Consider the following 16,413-nt stretch of genomic DNA (forward strand, 5'->3'; position numbering starts at 1 on the left):
AGGAGGCGCTCGCGATCGCGTCTGGGCGATACCAGCGCCGATGGCATCATGCGGAATATCAAAGAAACTCTGAATGACAACAAAAAAGTAAACAAATAATGCATGGAGCGGCAAGAATTTTTGCAGCGCTTCCATTGGAGTATTACTTGCTAATTGAGTAGTGAATTAAGTTGGAATCACTTGAAGATTTCTTTCTAATATACATACTGAAGGAGAAGAAGCGCAACAATGTCGAGTAGTGAAAGTGAAAATTGCAATGCTGGACAGTTTGTGAGGTTAGGAAAAGACATGGAAAATGTGGAAACATCATCCGAAGCGCCCCAGAAGACGCCAAAAAAGCGAAAGCGAGGAATTGTTTACATCTCCGGAATACCCAAGTACATGAATGTAGCAATTCTAAAGGAGTTCATTGGAGAGTTTGGCAAAGTTGGGCGGGTTTATCTGCAGAATAACCGAAAAGATGGTGAGCTTTCTTGTTCCTAAAATGTTTGTTTGAAGATGAAAAAGATGATCTTAATTATTCTCCTCTCTGCTTACAGACGACGAGCGGCCAAAGAAGAAACAGAAGCATCGCAGATACACAGAGGGATGGATAGAGTTTGAGAGCAAGAAGGTGGCCAAGCTGCTGGTGCAGAGGCTGAACGGGAAGCCAATCACCACACGGAAGCGCTCAAAGTTCTGCGATATTCTGTGGAACCTCAAGTATCTGTCTGGCTTCACGTGGGCCCATCTCAGCGAGAGGCTCACCTACGAGAAAGCCGTGTACAAGCAGAGACTGCAGACAGAGATCTCCATGGCACGCAAGGAGGCCAACTTCTACAGCGACAATCTGGAGCGTAGCGAGAAGATGCGAAAGCGAAAGAGCAAATGAGTTATTTTACACATTTCTTTATTAATTATTCTCTACATAAAATTGAATTTATTGAAGAATATTGTAGTGTTTTTATATTCTCTCGAGAAAAAAAATTATAACGCTTTGCTAATGTAGTAGAAAATGTCCAGTTACATATACCATCTCTCAAGTTATCTAAAATAGCAAGTAATCAAAATTAGTTCATGTGTGGAGCACAATCAAGTGTTGACTCGTCGGTCAATGGATTGGAAAAAAGAAAATCAATTATGTTGGGGGGACAAAAAAAGGCACATTCTGGGCCTCAAATAAATGATTCAATGGAACTTAAATTCCAAGTACCAAATTTGGGGAGAAAATTAAAGGGATCTTGCACCTCAGGTGGTGTTTCTAAAGAGTTCGGCGCTGTTTACTGGCCGGTCCCCCATCCTGGGGCGCTGCAGACGACGCTCCGGTGCCAGTGAGCTTGGCCAAATCCTCCTGGATCCATCGAATCTGCGTGGGCCTGCTTGAACCGTTGTTGTTGCGCGCATTTATCCGGAAGAGAATTGAGGGCTTGCTGGTGCGATCGATGAAGGCGGTGGCGAGACTGCGATTAGACACGAGGCACGTCTTCTCGCGTCCGCAGTAGACTTTCACGAAGGGAATATTGGCCACAGTTGCGGGCTTCGGGGGCCCTTTTGGCTGCACACCCAAGTACACGGAATAGTCGAGAATGTCCGATTCTGTGGCCGGCGGCACCTCCCACGCCAGGCACGCGCCAGAGCCCGTCTTCATCACGCGAATATTTGTGGGCGGACCCGGCAGCCCCAGTGTCACAGTCACGGGCTTGCTCCACTCCCCGCGGCCGCACCCATTAATCCCCGCCACGCGAAAGCGGTACGATACGCCCGACTCGAGGGGCACTCTGGTCTTCGTGGAGAGATCCGGCACATTGTCATCCGTCACCTTGTCCAGCATACTTGAGTTCCACTCACCAAAGTCCACGTAGTTGGTGAGGATCGCCTGCAGTTCCGTGTAGAAGCCCACGGTACACCATTTGCTGTCCGATTTGGTGCTGGAAGCCTCCACGGCAACAGAGGCGAGAGCATCCAATGAGTTCTTCACTCTGGTCGCATCCGTGACATTGTCCGGCTGTGTGTCCGCGTCATCAGCACTCGGTCCACCTGGGGACGTTCCGCCGCCAAACAGGCCAACGCGCACGTATTTCGGACACCTCTTGTGCGTCTTCCGCGCCCTATTTGCACCACTGTCCCCCTGATCTCGGCGTTGACTCCGCTCAATCAACTCCATCCAGTCCGACGCCCCGTCCAGCTGATCCATTGGCTCGGACTTCACCTCCTGATTGCTCGCGGCCGCCTCCGTCACCACCTTGTTCACAATCTGCCCACCAATAGTAGTGACAATGCCCGAGGTCGCTGTGGTCTTTGCCTGAGCCGGAATCATTATGATCTTCTGCTGTCCCGTGCCAATAGTTGTACCGCCACCAGCCACACTCTGCGGCAGCTGAATCGTGAACGTCTTCGTCCCAGCACCACTGGAAGCTGGAATTATCTGTGGCTGCCTGATAGCCGTGGCCGCAGTGTTGTTTCCCATCTTGATAATGATCGGACGCTGTCCTGACAAAATGACGTTGCGACCCGCTGTTGTGGTGCCCGCCGTTCCCATGGATTGTGTGGCAGTCGCAATCTTGAACACCTTCCCAGGGAAGACAGTAGTGCCACCCTGCGTAGCCACTGTGGATATTATGCCCTTCCCACCGGCCATTACGCTCGCGGCCGGTCCTCCCGTCCTGATAATCTTAATGCCCTGACTCGTCTGCACCAGAGTTCCCATCTGCGGCTGCACCACACTCGTGGCACCGCTGCTTGTGGCGCTATTCTGCACGATCTGGATCTTGGGGCTGGGCGTGACGATCTTTGGCGCAGACACCACCTCACCCTGACTCACCACCGTCGGCACCGTAGCCACTTTCACGGGAGTGCGCGTCACAATGGGCGCAACAATTGGCGGCGCCGCAATCTCAGGCACCTTCGCTGGCACCATTTTCGGAGGCTCCACTTTGGGCGGCGGTGGCGCATCGGGGACTCGCTCAATCTCCAGCACGTACCTGCAACAGAAGGAGCGAGAGCCACTGGATCAATAAAAAAGCTCCACAGAATCGTGACCCTAATTACAATGAGTCATTTTGGAATTCTTACAAAGTAACACAGATGCTCACAATGGGCTCTTTGTTAAATGCGATTCTGGCACTGAATTATGCAAATTTTAAATGGAAAATATTTTTCAGTTCAGAATGGCCAAAAACATTGCATAAGTTACCATTTTATACAGTCAATTTATGTAATACGCATCATTGGATAGAGCCAAAAAAGCCGGATTTTTTTTTACCTCAATAAATATCTTCTTTTCTCTAACAAATTAGGAAGTCGATTTGCTATTCTCTTTTGAAGTATTTCCTTTCAGCAGTTGTATAGAATTAATTAATAAGTGTATCTATGCATGTGCGTTATGAAAATATAGCTATCGTATTCGTAGATATGTATGTATGAAAAATGCAAACTCACGAATACTTCCGTTCAAAAAAAAATTGGTAACATTATTATTATGTTACTTGATGACACTGAAATATTTGCATAGCCACGCACACAATTTATAGTAAGGAAAAAAATAAAACAAATGCATTGAGTACCTCATAAATTACACAAAGATATTTATCCCGCAACGAGCAAAGGAAAGAAAAAGAAATTCCAATTTTTTTGCTCGCCACAAAATCACCAATGAACTTTTCAGATTGATTATGTAATGAGCGCAAGTAACGAAACTATTCGGTAGATTGTGGATGAAGTACCACAAGTGTGGATGAGCAGATGTACTTCCTGAATTGATAATTCCAGGGTTGATGTTAGGGAGAAAAAAAGCTCCACTGCTTTGCATTAAGACTCTGAGAGAATGTGTAAAGAGGAAAAAAAAGAACTTACCATTTTGCTGTGGGCACAGCCGACCAAGTGGCCTCCATCTTCTCCTGTCCGACGCTGCGAACAAGCAGCTTGGGCACCTGCGGCGGCGCCTCCACTTCCAAGTACCACAAATCCTTGCAGCACACCTGGTTGTTCCACGCCTTGCGGTACCCATCGCGTCCTGACCAAATGTAGAGGCGCGAGTGGATAGACACAGCACAGTGTCCGGCTCGGGCGCGAGGCACATTCTCCAGGACATTGTTCATGATGCCCGAGAAGTCCTGCCACACCATCGTCTCGAGATTGAGACACGCCAGCGTGTTTGTGCACTTCCACTCGATCTCACCAGTGGCCATGGGGTAGCTGAGCGGCACCCATCCACCGAAGATGAACATTCTGCATCCGATGATGGAGGCGGTGTGCAGAGAGCGTGGCTCGGGCACAGGTCCGTACATCTGTGGCGATGTCCACTGCATCGACTCAGTGTCCAGCATCCAGAGATCTCCCAGACGACGTCCGTCCATGCCGCCGTAGATGATCAGGCTGGTCTTCTGTGTCTTGGCGTCCGTGTACGTGACAGCGCTGTGGCTCTCGCGAGCCGACGGGCCTCCGCCAAAGGTTGTGGGCATCACCCACTGGAGCTGCTCATTGCGAAGGTCCAGAGTGTAGAAGTCATTAAGATACTTTGCAATGTTGTTCTTCGGATCGTTGCTCTCATTCTCCAAGCCGCCAAACATGAATATCTTCTCGCCGACGAGTGTGAAGCTGTGCCCCAGGCGAGGGCAGGGCGCCGGCCCATTAGTGGGCGGCTTCACGCTGAGCTTCTTCCACTCCCACTTGGTGGCCTGCAGCTCGTACATCTCATCTGAGTACTGGCCGTATTCAATCATACCGCCGTGGATGAGTATTCTCGTGCCCAGAGCTACAATTCCGAACGCTGCGCATCCCGGCGGCACCGTGCCCTGCATACACGGCACATACCATCCATTTGTGGAGGTATTGTACACATGGAGCTCCTCCACTATACCTTCATTGCCGCCCCCAAACACTATTATAAGGTCCTTTATTGTAACCGCCCGATGGCCATGGCGCGGCCTCGGCTGGGGTCCTTTGGTTTCCACCACCTGGTTCCACTTAATCGTCTCGATCGACATGTTGCCCCGCTTCGCATCAACTCACGCACGGAGATGACTTCCGGGGGCGCTCTCTCCCGCGTCTCACCACTCCGAGGTCGCCCAAGATTGACGGAGAGAGTTTGAGGTTATGTCTATCATACAGTGTCTCTGCAAAAATTCAAAATCCCCATCACCGCTGCTCCTCTGGCATCAATCTCACTGCATGCTCACCACTGGAGTCCCAGGATACTGCCTCGGCCGCTTTTCCACACAAGTACACCAGATTTTGCGGGTTCTCCACCCTGGCTTTGTGTGTAGCGTCACCCCCTCCGGAGAGCTCCGATCTCGGCCTATTTACTCACGCTTGTGCACTGTACCGCCTTGCAGAATGCTCAGATGTGCAATTCGCACAAAATTCACCAGTGTTTGGGACTTTTTCACCGAGAAAACACCCAAATAAATAAAAGTGAAAAGCAAAGCGCCAATATGTCAACTTTTCTCTGCCACTTTCACTGCTGACATTCCGCCAGAGGCGCTCATGCTGTCAAGAGGGGGCATTCCGTCGCTGAAAAATCGCTCAATTCAAAAAGTCGTTCAGATTTCCGCTTTGTGGTAGTCTAGAGGATACCACGAAATTAGGTAAATCTTGCATTGCGAATTTCGGCCCTCAAATCGTCTCAGATCTTTTAGAAAAACTCACGCGACCATGCGTGAGGATCAGCATATAAATTATACATACGAAATTTTTGTTAATTTTATTTGAAAACTATACTCACTGCACAGAATGCCAAATAAAGACAGTATCTCTCACAACACTCCTCAATCCTCCTCCTCGCCTTCGGATGTGTCGGTGGTGTACTCGCTACCCTGAAGATTTTGATCAGACTCCGACTCACTAATCTCCCACTGGGGTTCCACGGTGGGAATGGCCGTGGCCTCCTTCACATCCAGTTTGATGTCCAGCTGCTGGTCCATGCCCATGTACGAGTCCGAGCGCAGGCACACCGTGAACGTGTAGAGCGCCGGCCAGCGCGGTGCCGTGAACTTCAGCTGCACCTCCTCGCGATCAACGAGATTAGTCACATGATACGGCGCCGTGAGGAGCGTGCGCGACTTCCTGTCGCAGATGTATGTCCACCAGTACTCCTGCTTGTCCTCCGGAAAGTAGGGACAGTGCACCGCGTGCGAGAGCTTCGACTTTCCCTCCAGCTTCTCGCGCTTGTTCAACTTCTGTTGGAACTTCTCCCACTCGAAGTCATCATCTTCAGCTGTCTTCTTCTCATCGTCCGATGAGAATTTCTCCTCATCACTCTCTAGGCCACTCTCCAGATCGGATTCTGCTCCGTCGTTCGATTTCTGCTTTTTCTACACCAGAAGAAAAACCACAATTAAACACATTTAGAAGCCCAGTCAATTGGTAGAAAATAGTCCATTTCGTAGAAATTGCCAAACACATTAAAAGCCTGTAATTTCTCCTCCCATAAAAGTGACGATAAAGGCAATTTCACGGGAGAGAAAATTCTGATTAAACATTTTCTCTTCACTCACCACAACTGGCTTTTCTTCACTCTTTGCCGCCGCCGCCGCATTGGATGGATTTGATGTGACTTTGTGTTTCACATTTCCACTCTTGAATTTGTTCTTCCCGCCCTTGTGGCTTTTCTTGCCCTGCTTCGCCCAGATTGGCTTCTTCACCTGATTCTGACTCTCAACATTGCCCTCATTCTCCTGATCCTCCTCCTCCTCCCTGTTAATGGTGAGACAAAAGCGTCAATTGAGCTCCACTTCAGATGAAAATACCCGTAACAAATCACCTTATACTCGGCTTCTCTGCGGCACTTGTGTCACCAAACAATTCACTCATATTTTTCCTCTCCAGCGTCACCGTCACAGTCACGATGGCTCCCGCAGTCACAACATTCGTATGCTCATCGTCAATCACTGTTGAGAAAATACCACATTAGTGCCGTTATTCGAGAAAAGATGTCACATGAACGACCCCAAAAGCCAACCAATATAATTGAAATCAACGTCGTCTCTCACTCATACCTTCACAGCGAAAGCTGAAGTCGATGAGAGGCATCTTTCCCAGGACTTTCATCAGAGTACTGTATTCAAAATCAGTCAAGCTCTTCAGGATGGCGCGACTCTCTTCCAGTGGCAACTGCGCGAATTGCTGGAGGTTCTTGATGTGACGCTTCTTCGTGGCGAAGTACCTGAGATGATCATCCGTCAAGTAGGGAAGCTGCAGCAGAGGGCTCTTGAACTCCCACATTGCCTGGACAATCATAGGAGAGAGCTTCATGCAGTTCTCAATGGTTTCAATCGCTGGAAGTCGTGATACTGCAAAATGCAGATCAATTAGTCAAATGTGTCAATTACAATTGCAAATTCTACTTACTGCGCTTCGCGTAAGCCAGCATGATCAGCTGATTCACGCACGAGATCATCTCCTGGATGAGGTAGGGACACTTCTTCACGATGAACATGCGATCGCGATCAAGAGTGTCCGGCGGCAGAGGGATCCGACTCAGGTGGGCGTGCATAATAGCGCGCGCCTTGATGGAGTACATGCGACACAGAGGCATTTCCTTGCACTTCTCATTGAGATTCGGCAGCTGCCGGATGAGCAATGGCACCTCCTCGTTGTCCGATTGACGCTCCACCACTTGCGAGTTGTGTCTCTTGTCGTACTCGAGACTCGCGGCCAGAATCATGATCACGCGTTTGAGCGCCATTTGGGGTGTTTTGTGGAAGAAGTAGAAATACATTTGCGTGGTGTCCAGGAGAACCTTGTCGCTGCTGAAGCGAATTGAGTGGTACCACCACATCCCGACCTGCAGATGAAATGGAGAAGAGCTACTAATTAAAGGGTATTATCAATCAATACAATCGATTTCAAATATGATGATAAGCAAACATAAGCCATGTGAGTTTCATCAGAAATGAATATTCTGGAACATTCATTCAGCGCTTGAATAAATTATCTCAAAAGATAAATGGTAATGACGAAAGGAAATGTCTGATTGTCTTACCGCCGTCGGAAGAGCAATCATGAAGATCAGCGCGTAGAGCCCGAGGACCCAGATGCTGTTCTCCTTCTCCACAATCCACGCTGGCAGAGCAATACCGAAGGACATGGCTCCTGGGCCGTCGGGATTCCCATATCTCTCCCAATTCTTCCTCGCCTCGTCGTCCGTGAGCGCTTGATAGGCCTTCGTCAGCTTCATGAAGGCCTTCTGGTCTCCGGTGGGCTTGTCCGGATGCAGTATCAGCGACAGCTGGTGATATGCGCGCTTGATCTCCGACTGAGAAGTGCCCAGTGGCAAACCCAGGATCTCATATGGATCAAAGTTGGACATCTCATAGTCAAATTGGGAGACTTTGTAGGCGAGAAAGAAGAGCAGCGCCCAGCCGCCGACCAGCACCAATTTGATGAGCAGCGACTTCAGCTTGCGATAGGGCTCCGACGTCTGCAACACCGCCCGCTTGCACATGCACTCGGGACATTGACATTGCTCCTTCACCACATTCGGGTCTGCAACATATGGCACAGGTAGTCGCAATTACGTGGAAATCCGGTAACCTTAATAAGTGTTTTCAGTGTCAAACATACCTTCACGTTTCTTCCGTGGCCAGTAGTAGAAAGTGCATGGAATAAGAATTAGACCGAGAAATGATAGTACGAAGTAAAAAAACGTGCTCCCACTCTCATCGTATTCGAACTTTTGGCCACCCATTTTCCCATCAACACACCATGCACCTCACACGCACGAAAACCGAGGAAAACAGGGACTTTTCTCCAGAGAAACACAGTTTCGTGGAGCAAAACGAACACGTCAATGACATTTCGAAAAGCGCTGCGTCGGTGTGGGTGCCGCTATTCGAAGTCACCGCAACGTGGCGCTGAGGGAGCGAAATTTGAAAACTCATATCGTTACACACTGATCTCCATCGTCAACATTTATTTAGAACTTTAATTCTCAAATAACAGGACATAGAATGAAAATTGAAGCTCTTTTTCATGATAGATGCCTTCTATTGCTACACTCCAATCCTACTCTTATGAACTTTCTGTGTCCCATTGCTTGTGGGTGTGACAAATGGACAAAAGATGTCCTCTAAAGATTCCTTACTCGATTACATACATACACTCAACTATACACTAAAATTCCATCTTCTTCAAATTCTCTGTCTCTCTAGAGTACAACAAGAGTAACACTTTATGTACTACGTTTATGTCTAAATTGACTAGCTTATGTATTATTTTATATGTTGGAATTAAATGTTTCAAAGAACTTGTCTTACGTGCTAGAACAATTATATCTAAAAATGACTCTTTCGCGATCAAATTTGCATGTTCCTTTAGCTGTATAATATTCAACAATTTCATGAATACGTGATGCTGCTGCAAAACATGATTAATGGAGCATGTTTCTCACTCTCGTCTAAAATACATTAAACAATTTTGGAGGACTTGGAATTGTGATGTTCCCCGAAAAAGTACAAAAAAACCGCTCAAACTCTCCCATTTATGGTTCGCTTTGCTTGATTCCCATTTTACAAAAAAATAAACAATCGCATTACAATACACTTTCAAAACAATACTGCTGTATTAAATCGGGACGGAGGTAGATTAAAATAATATCTATAAAATATTTTGATTAGAAAATATCTTGAACATCTCTTTACACGGTTGTCTCGCGAAAAATCATTGCCTGACCATTCAAAAGAACATCACCGTCGCCTCCGGAATTTATTTGGATGTACGAGTGTCTCTTGACATCCAATTGCTTTGCAAATTCATTCTCAATCATATCATTTATTGCCGCAATTATTTCTCCAATCTCACGGGAACTCTCCACAGATCCTGTGACAATATTTTGGTTTTTTGCGAGAGCACAAAGGGATAGAGAGAGATATGAGATTATAAAACCACATTTAGACGCTATTCATCAGCACTAAATTTAACGAAATTAGACACATTGATTCGAGTTAAAATGCCATGCATTCCAAATGCACTCTAATAATTCATCTTTTTTTTTTATTTTCATGATCACCAGAGCAAAATCATATGGCACTCCCACTGTCACTTATCTTCCATTTCCAGCAATCTACGACAACATTGAGGGAAATGCAGATGACTCAAGCAACATTGGGTGTGATGATGCTCTCTATGAGTTTAAACGAAAATCCATTTAGAAATAAAATAAAGAGGAAGTAAAACATTAACCATTGACTCAAGTGCTGAAATTTGTGGTGGAACAATATTTAGCAAATACCATCGAAAACACTTGCAAGATCTGCTATTTGGAACTTGAAAATAATAAACCATAATAAGGCTAAAATTAGAAAATGAACAGATAAAGTGATGCAGGTGCACCCAAGAGTGTGATAAGTCTTTGAATCGCAATCATCACAATCTTGGGCGTGCACTTATATACAGAGGATAAGTCAATAAAAAAAAATTAAGTGATAAAGGGAAAAGATCAAGTGATAATACAAGAGCAGCAATTATTTTGTCTTTGGAGAAAACTATCGCAGTCATCGTCACTACGACTCTTCTGCTGCAATCTCTCGAGGCGAGATTTCAGCTGATTTGGATTGACTCCACCACTCGTGACACTTCCCTGATCACATGGCATCCCGTCGCTCCTGGCCAGCGCTTTCACTGTAGCCTCCTCATACTCCGGCGCACTGCGATCGATCACTGGCGATCGCGACTCTGCGCTCTCGGGCGTGTAAGGATCCGGTCGAACCCCCATCGCTGCACTGCTGAACGTATTGAGGAGCTGTGTGTCTATCCTATTGACGATCACATCGTTGGCCAGCGTGAGTCGCTGCGAAATGAGGGCACGCCTGTGCTCCATCGGCTGCTGGCTGATTATATTGCGGCATCGTGGGCAGATGGTGTTGCCCTCCTGGTAGTCCGTGAGTGCACCCGGCACTTCATAGAAGGCACACATGCACACATTGAGATTGTTCTCCGTGTCCGTGACATTGATTTGGATATTGAGTGGTGGAGCAATTGGCTCTGGTTGCTTCTTCAGCAACGTATTGTACGGAATATTATCTAACTTTTGACACTCTACAAGATTCTGTGCAAAACGTCTACTACATGACAAGCAACTCAACGATGATGATTTTTTCATTAGCACATGCGGAGAGCAACTACACCGAATCGTACCTTGGTTTGGCTTCAGCTGAAATTGCAGATAGACCGGCTGCAAGAGAGAGAGATTCACACGACATTTCAATTAGGTAACATCATATTTGACACTTTCGTGTATGTACAATTTGTGCATCTTGAGCACTTTCAGCGCTCTCTTAAAAAAAAAAACATGATTTCCCTTCTACACAAACCATTCATTGCCACATTGCCACTGAAAACTTTGTCAAGCGTACCCATTCTTATCTCTGTCAGTGTAGCGTATAGTAATTTAATGTGTAAATATTTAATGCTCACGCAAAAATTTAGTGCCTCTGAAACCGAGTGCAATTTCTAGGGTAAACCAATAAATTGTATGAAGCATATGTACTCACCTTGTGATCCCCCATGCAAAAATCCTCCCCAATCAATGAGTAATTTGTGTTCTCATTGTCAATTAACTGCTTTGCCGAGGGACTCATCAGAATCCTATCACACCAACCTGGACAGCGAGAGTTCATGTAGTTCTGCGGCATCTCTGGATCCTCCTCGAATGGGTAGGACGGTGGGAATGAAACCTGAAAGACACAGTAATTGAGTCAGAAACAACAGAGAGCACTCATTGCAAAAGGATCTTACGGGATATTCAAAGAGAATCTCCCTCAGTGGATCGAGTTCTCTGTCGAACTTCCTCAGCCATTCTCCCTTGAACTGCGTCTGATGATCGGCATGGGTGAACTCCTTTTTGCCCACTGTAAGTACATTCTGTCCATCAGAATCGCGGTATTGCATTTTCACGCTGTCGGCATTTTTGTTGGCAACTCGGTGTGCCGTGAGGGCTTCCGTAAGCTTCTTCACCACCCCTTCAGTATCACAGCGGAAATTGAAATCACCGAAGACAAAGTAGGGGGTCCGCGAATTTGCCGAGTCCTTCTCGAAGCGCTCCAGCGTGTGCACGAGCGCCCGTCGTCGACTTTTGCAGTACACGGAGGGAAATTCCTCGCATGCTGCCAAATTGGAGGCGTCGTGGAACAAGTGGATATTCACGAAATCCATGACACTACCCTCAATGTCCCAGCGGGTGCGCAGGAAGCCCTTGCGTGACCATTTGCACTCAGGAAAGAAGTTCTGCGGAAACTTAGCCTTCTCCTTCGTGGGAATGCTCTCGATGCTGCCCGTGTGGATGCTCTTGCCCACAACATCCTCCCACTCATGAATGAGGAAGTTCCAGATCTTCAGGGATTTGATGGAGTTTCTGGCAAAGTAGAGATTTCCCAAGGCCTGAAAATAACAAGAAAAAGTGCACACAATTAGTTCTCAATTCCACTGATTAAGTGTTTTCTGAATGTCTCACGGTAAAATGTTCAGCAGATTGGTAGTCCTCATCTAGGTAAATCCGGATTCTATCGTAATTCGCCAACTCGCTGGCTTCACAGAGAATCTTTATGAACTCCTGCACATACTCCATGGACTTCTCGTACGTCTTCCCACCGACTTCTTGCATGTGCACAGCCAGAAAAACCGGCTCCCACTTCCTGATGACGCCCATAAACTCCTGCACCCATGTTTTGAGCAGCTTTGACGGCTACGAGGGTGAACAGCAGAGTATTTTCAGTTGAGATATTTTGGGGTATTCCCTTGAGAAAATATCGATTTTCCCGAGCGACGCAGAAAGAGAAGGGAACTCACATCTTCAAAGACACTCCCAACGTTGGCTGTTATGAGGAGAATTGGCAGGGCTTCCGAAGACATCCTTCCTGCTTGGAAGAAGATTTTCTTGCGAGATGACCCGGATGCTGCGAGACGAGGCAGAACTTTTCAACCAGATAACTTTTCCTTCCCCTTTGAGGTTATCTCTCTCATTATTTCCCAACTTTTCTCACCGTTTCCCACCCAAAATCACCACTTTTCTGCTCTTTTTGCACAACTCACTGGCACAAATAGATCACCACGGTGTACATTTTATCACCAACAGCACTGTTGTTTGGTAAACACAGGAAAATTTGGCAGGGAGACCGAAGAAAATCCCCCGAGAGATTTTTTTCCTCTGGCGACAGTGATTTTCATGCGCAAACTGTCAGTGTCAAATCGGCCCCCCTTTCTCTCGCGCGCGGCTCCATCGTGAAAACCGGTCGCCCATTCAATCTCGGCTCAATTTCCACTATTTTCTTAATTAAATTAGCCACCTATTATACATCAATTATCCGCCGGACCACTTCATTCCCGCACACACGATTCACATCTAAAAAACACGAGGAAAATCCAGCGGAGAGCCACAACTCTGGATCTACCAGTTTTCCCTATTTGCACGTCAAACATCGCGTCAAGGCTCTTTTCCCACACACAAAAAGCATCTTGATTTATTGCAATGGGCAATTAGCGCTTAAGATTGGCTTTCTTCGCTATTTATAGGAGCCACTTGCGGAAAAACAATAAAATTCCTCCACTTGGGAAAATGTAAATAGTGTTTACTCATTGCACTGTTTGTGTGAAAGACGAGCGCACTCGCGGGGCGTCAGTTGTCCGCCCCCTGACTTTGCTCGTCGCCAAAAACATTCCCCACAGTCATGATATTGTGTGATTTATTACCAAAGTCCTATATTAATACAATTTACCTTGAATTCATATGCTGAGGAGGATAATATTAGCATTACATACAAGATTACATGTCTTGAAGAGGTCCTTAAGAGGTGGAGAGAAGCCCGACCTAATTATTTAGTGACGATCACGACGGACGACGGAACGAGACCTGCAAATATATTCACATGGGGAGATGAGCTTTTAGAAAGAAACACTTCTGCTTGAGGAATAATTCCATATTAATAGAGAATTGGAAGTCAAATAGGAAGAACAACAGAGTTTCGTGATAGGTCAAGAAATTTAGGAGCATTGCATATTCTATCTTATCGCACCACTTGAAAATATTACTATAGGAAGGTGACCCCAGTTCGTGTCTGATCATTTACCGCCATATACTGCCTTCATATTCACCCGAGTGCCCGAAAGCTTATCTTTCCAATTGAGTGTCTCTTTGTCCCGCCCAACATCCCTACTTGCTGAATTGCCTTATAAATAAGCTTAAGATTATATTGTTGCCCGACAGTGACACTTGTCTTGTGACCTAACGCAGTGGCCAGGATGAATTTCGGAGTGCTGGGAGGTGGAGTTGTGGGGCTCACCACAGCCCTGGAGCTTCAGAGTCAATTCCGGGACGCTAAAGTGACTATTGTGGCTGATAAGTGGGCCACAGAAACGACATCAGCTGTCGCTGCGGGAATCTTCAGACCAGCAGCCTCCTTCGCTGGACCCACTGACGAAATAACACAGCAATGGATTGACGACGCCTTTGCTCACTGGGATGAACTTCGCAAAAGAGAGGGCAGTGCCAAAGTTGGCATTTGTAATCTCTCTGGATACATATTCTCCTCCACAAATCCCGCAATTGTGCGCAATTCTCGCATCGAAAAGCTTTTGCCTCTCTATCGCAGAGCAACAGAGGATGAATTGAAAATGTGTCCAGGAGATTGGAAGTACGGATCATTCTTTTCAACACTTTTGACCGAGTTCAGAACTTTTCAGCCATGGGCTGAGAAGAAATTCCTCGGCAATGGAGGAAAATATGTAACGCGACATGTTAGCAAATTGACTGACTTGGAAAAGGATTTCAACTTGGTGTTCAATTGTACAGGATTGGGATCGAAGTGGATGCTGGGAGATAACAAATTGGTACCCATTCGTGGGCAAATTATAAAGGTGAAAGCTCCCTGGGTCAAGACAGCCTTCTATGGAGACTACGACACCTATATTATCCCCGGATTTGAAGGTGTTACTCTGGGCGGCACGCGTCAGTTCGATTCCTACAATCTGAATATCTGCAAGTACGACACGGCTTCGATTCGAGAGCGCTGCCAAGACCTCCTACCCAGCCTCAGAGGAGCTCCAGTTATTCGCGAGTCCGTGGGATTGCGTCCCCATCGAGACCCTGTTCGTGTGGAAGTGGAATTCTTCCCCACGTCGCACGGAAAACCCATGAGTGTGATTCATAACTATGGTCATGGCGGATCTGGAGTGACTACATCTCCGGGAACGGCAAAATATGCAGTGAAACTAGTCAGGGATGCCCTGGGTGGACGAAGTCACTTGTAGTGAAATAAAAAAGACTTACCGAGCACTTCAAGCGGCTTCTCAAAGTCCTCTTCGTCGAAAATCTTTCGCGGGAAGTTTGTCATGAGGCGGAAAGGAACTTCAATGCCCTGCTTGAGTTGAATGAAGAGTCGCACAGCCGATAATTGCTCCTTGGCATCGAATGTCTCCACCACAGAACTGCCGTCCGGAAGGCGGATTTGGATCTTTGTACTGGAGTACTTCTTCGATGGAACACTATTCACTGACGTGGAAGATGATGGCGTGGCTTGCTCAATTGGCGGAGCACTCGAAGCTCCTGTGTCTCCAGCCATTCGTGCCTTTCGGGCCTCCTTGTCTGCCGCAATTTGTGCTCTCACTCTCTCCTTGGCCAATTTCTCCTCAATCTTCTCCCGTTTGCGCGCCTCCACGATTTTAGCCATCTCAATTTCCTCCATCTTTCGGCGAGCCTCAAGCAAATCCTTCCCCGAGCGAATACGATTCTTTTCCCTGTCCAGTGCCTCCACTTTTTCCTTCTCCTCTCTTTCGGCGCGCTTCTTCTTCAACTTCTCCTCCAGCTGTGCCAATTGTTCCTTCTTCTCCTCCTCAGTGAGAGGCTTCTTCTCATCCGTGGATTCCGAGAAGCTAGAATGACCAGACTTCACTGCGTGATACTCCACCTCCACAGACGAACGGAATTGTCGGCCACATTCATCACATTTGATGGACTTCGCTACAGCATCGTCATTACTGGCTGCTGCAGTTTCACCTTCTTCTTTCGGCTTTGCCTCGTTGGTCTGTGAAGACTCTGGAACAGACTCAGTAATCTCCACCGCGCCGGTAGGAGGACTGGTCACAACTTCACTGGGAAGATCGTCGTCGGCGTGCGCCAGCAGCCACTCCATGGCCGGCTCCACGCCCTTATTGTTGGTCACCGCGAGAGCTCGATCGCTGCAGAGAAAGCCCCGGAATTCAATGAACAATGCAACATAAACATTACCCTAACCTTAAATGCAACTCACATCCTCTCACGGGTGAATCCCATATCCAAGAGTACCTGAACATCTGACATTGCGTTCTCTGGGCGTTCTGCTCTCAAGTGCGTGAGTGGGTTGGTGAATTTTGGGAGTATTTTCGGTAAAAACAGCTATTTTTCGCACCGCCTTCTGTCAAGCACCACTGAATGCACTTTTCTCGGTCGATTTTTGAACCGTCATC

General features: G+C 47.1%; 7 protein-coding genes across 7 annotated transcripts; 2 read left to right on the top strand and 5 right to left on the bottom strand.

The window, feature by feature from the left end:
- The first annotated feature begins 69 nt into the window (after positions 1-69).
- Positions 70-879, top strand: LOC132260280 (activator of basal transcription 1-like). The gene is made up of 2 exons (XM_059758296.1): positions 70-463; positions 540-879. The coding sequence occupies exons 1-2, from the start codon at positions 229-231 to the stop codon at positions 869-871; spliced, it is 567 nt and encodes a 188-aa protein (XP_059614279.1). The 5' UTR covers positions 70-228; the 3' UTR covers positions 872-879.
- A 361-nt stretch (positions 880-1,240) lies between these two features.
- LOC132260279 (host cell factor 1-like) lies at positions 1,241-5,443 on the bottom strand. Its single transcript, XM_059758295.1, has 3 exons — positions 5,157-5,443; positions 3,832-5,093; positions 1,241-2,960 (listed from the first exon to the last, which is right to left on the bottom strand). Exons 2-3 carry the CDS (start codon positions 4,962-4,964, stop codon positions 1,241-1,243), a joined length of 2,853 nt encoding a protein of 950 aa, XP_059614278.1. The 5' UTR covers positions 4,965-5,093; positions 5,157-5,443.
- A 222-nt stretch (positions 5,444-5,665) lies between these two features.
- On the bottom strand, positions 5,666-8,789 carry LOC132259966 (translocation protein SEC63 homolog). The gene is made up of 7 exons (XM_059757837.1): positions 8,542-8,789; positions 7,961-8,463; positions 7,327-7,762; positions 6,975-7,268; positions 6,740-6,866; positions 6,474-6,672; positions 5,666-6,290 (listed from the first exon to the last, which is right to left on the bottom strand). Exons 1-7 carry the CDS (start codon positions 8,663-8,665, stop codon positions 5,745-5,747), a joined length of 2,229 nt encoding a protein of 742 aa, XP_059613820.1. The 5' UTR covers positions 8,666-8,789; the 3' UTR covers positions 5,666-5,744.
- Positions 8,790-8,862: 73 nt separating this feature from the next.
- On the bottom strand, positions 8,863-13,144 carry LOC132259969 (inositol polyphosphate-5-phosphatase A-like). Its single transcript, XM_059757841.1, has 6 exons — positions 12,763-13,144; positions 12,428-12,658; positions 11,713-12,354; positions 11,469-11,651; positions 11,113-11,149; positions 8,863-9,795 (listed from the first exon to the last, which is right to left on the bottom strand). Exons 1-6 carry the CDS (start codon positions 12,823-12,825, stop codon positions 9,614-9,616), a joined length of 1,338 nt encoding a protein of 445 aa, XP_059613824.1. The 5' UTR covers positions 12,826-13,144; the 3' UTR covers positions 8,863-9,613.
- On the bottom strand, positions 9,794-11,106 carry LOC132259976 (uncharacterized). The gene has a single exon (XM_059757850.1). The coding sequence runs from the start codon at positions 11,075-11,077 to the stop codon at positions 10,415-10,417; it is 663 nt and encodes a 220-aa protein (XP_059613833.1). The 5' UTR covers positions 11,078-11,106; the 3' UTR covers positions 9,794-10,414.
- Positions 13,145-13,638: 494 nt separating the features above from the next.
- On the bottom strand, positions 13,639-16,396 carry LOC132259973 (UBX domain-containing protein 1). Its single transcript, XM_059757845.1, has 3 exons — positions 16,218-16,396; positions 15,239-16,146; positions 13,639-13,822 (listed from the first exon to the last, which is right to left on the bottom strand). Exons 1-3 carry the CDS (start codon positions 16,265-16,267, stop codon positions 13,785-13,787), a joined length of 996 nt encoding a protein of 331 aa, XP_059613828.1. The 5' UTR covers positions 16,268-16,396; the 3' UTR covers positions 13,639-13,784.
- On the top strand, positions 14,166-15,244 carry LOC132259972 (D-aspartate oxidase). The gene has a single exon (XM_059757844.1). The coding sequence runs from the start codon at positions 14,212-14,214 to the stop codon at positions 15,217-15,219; it is 1,008 nt and encodes a 335-aa protein (XP_059613827.1). The 5' UTR covers positions 14,166-14,211; the 3' UTR covers positions 15,220-15,244.
- Positions 16,397-16,413: the final 17 nt, after the last annotated feature.

The sequence above is a fragment of the Phlebotomus argentipes genome, unplaced genomic scaffold (genome assembly GCF_947086385.1).
Source record: "Phlebotomus argentipes unplaced genomic scaffold, Phlebotomus argentipes genome assembly scaffold_18, whole genome shotgun sequence".
In the NCBI taxonomy this organism is placed as follows: Eukaryota; Metazoa; Arthropoda; class Insecta; order Diptera; family Psychodidae; genus Phlebotomus; species Phlebotomus argentipes.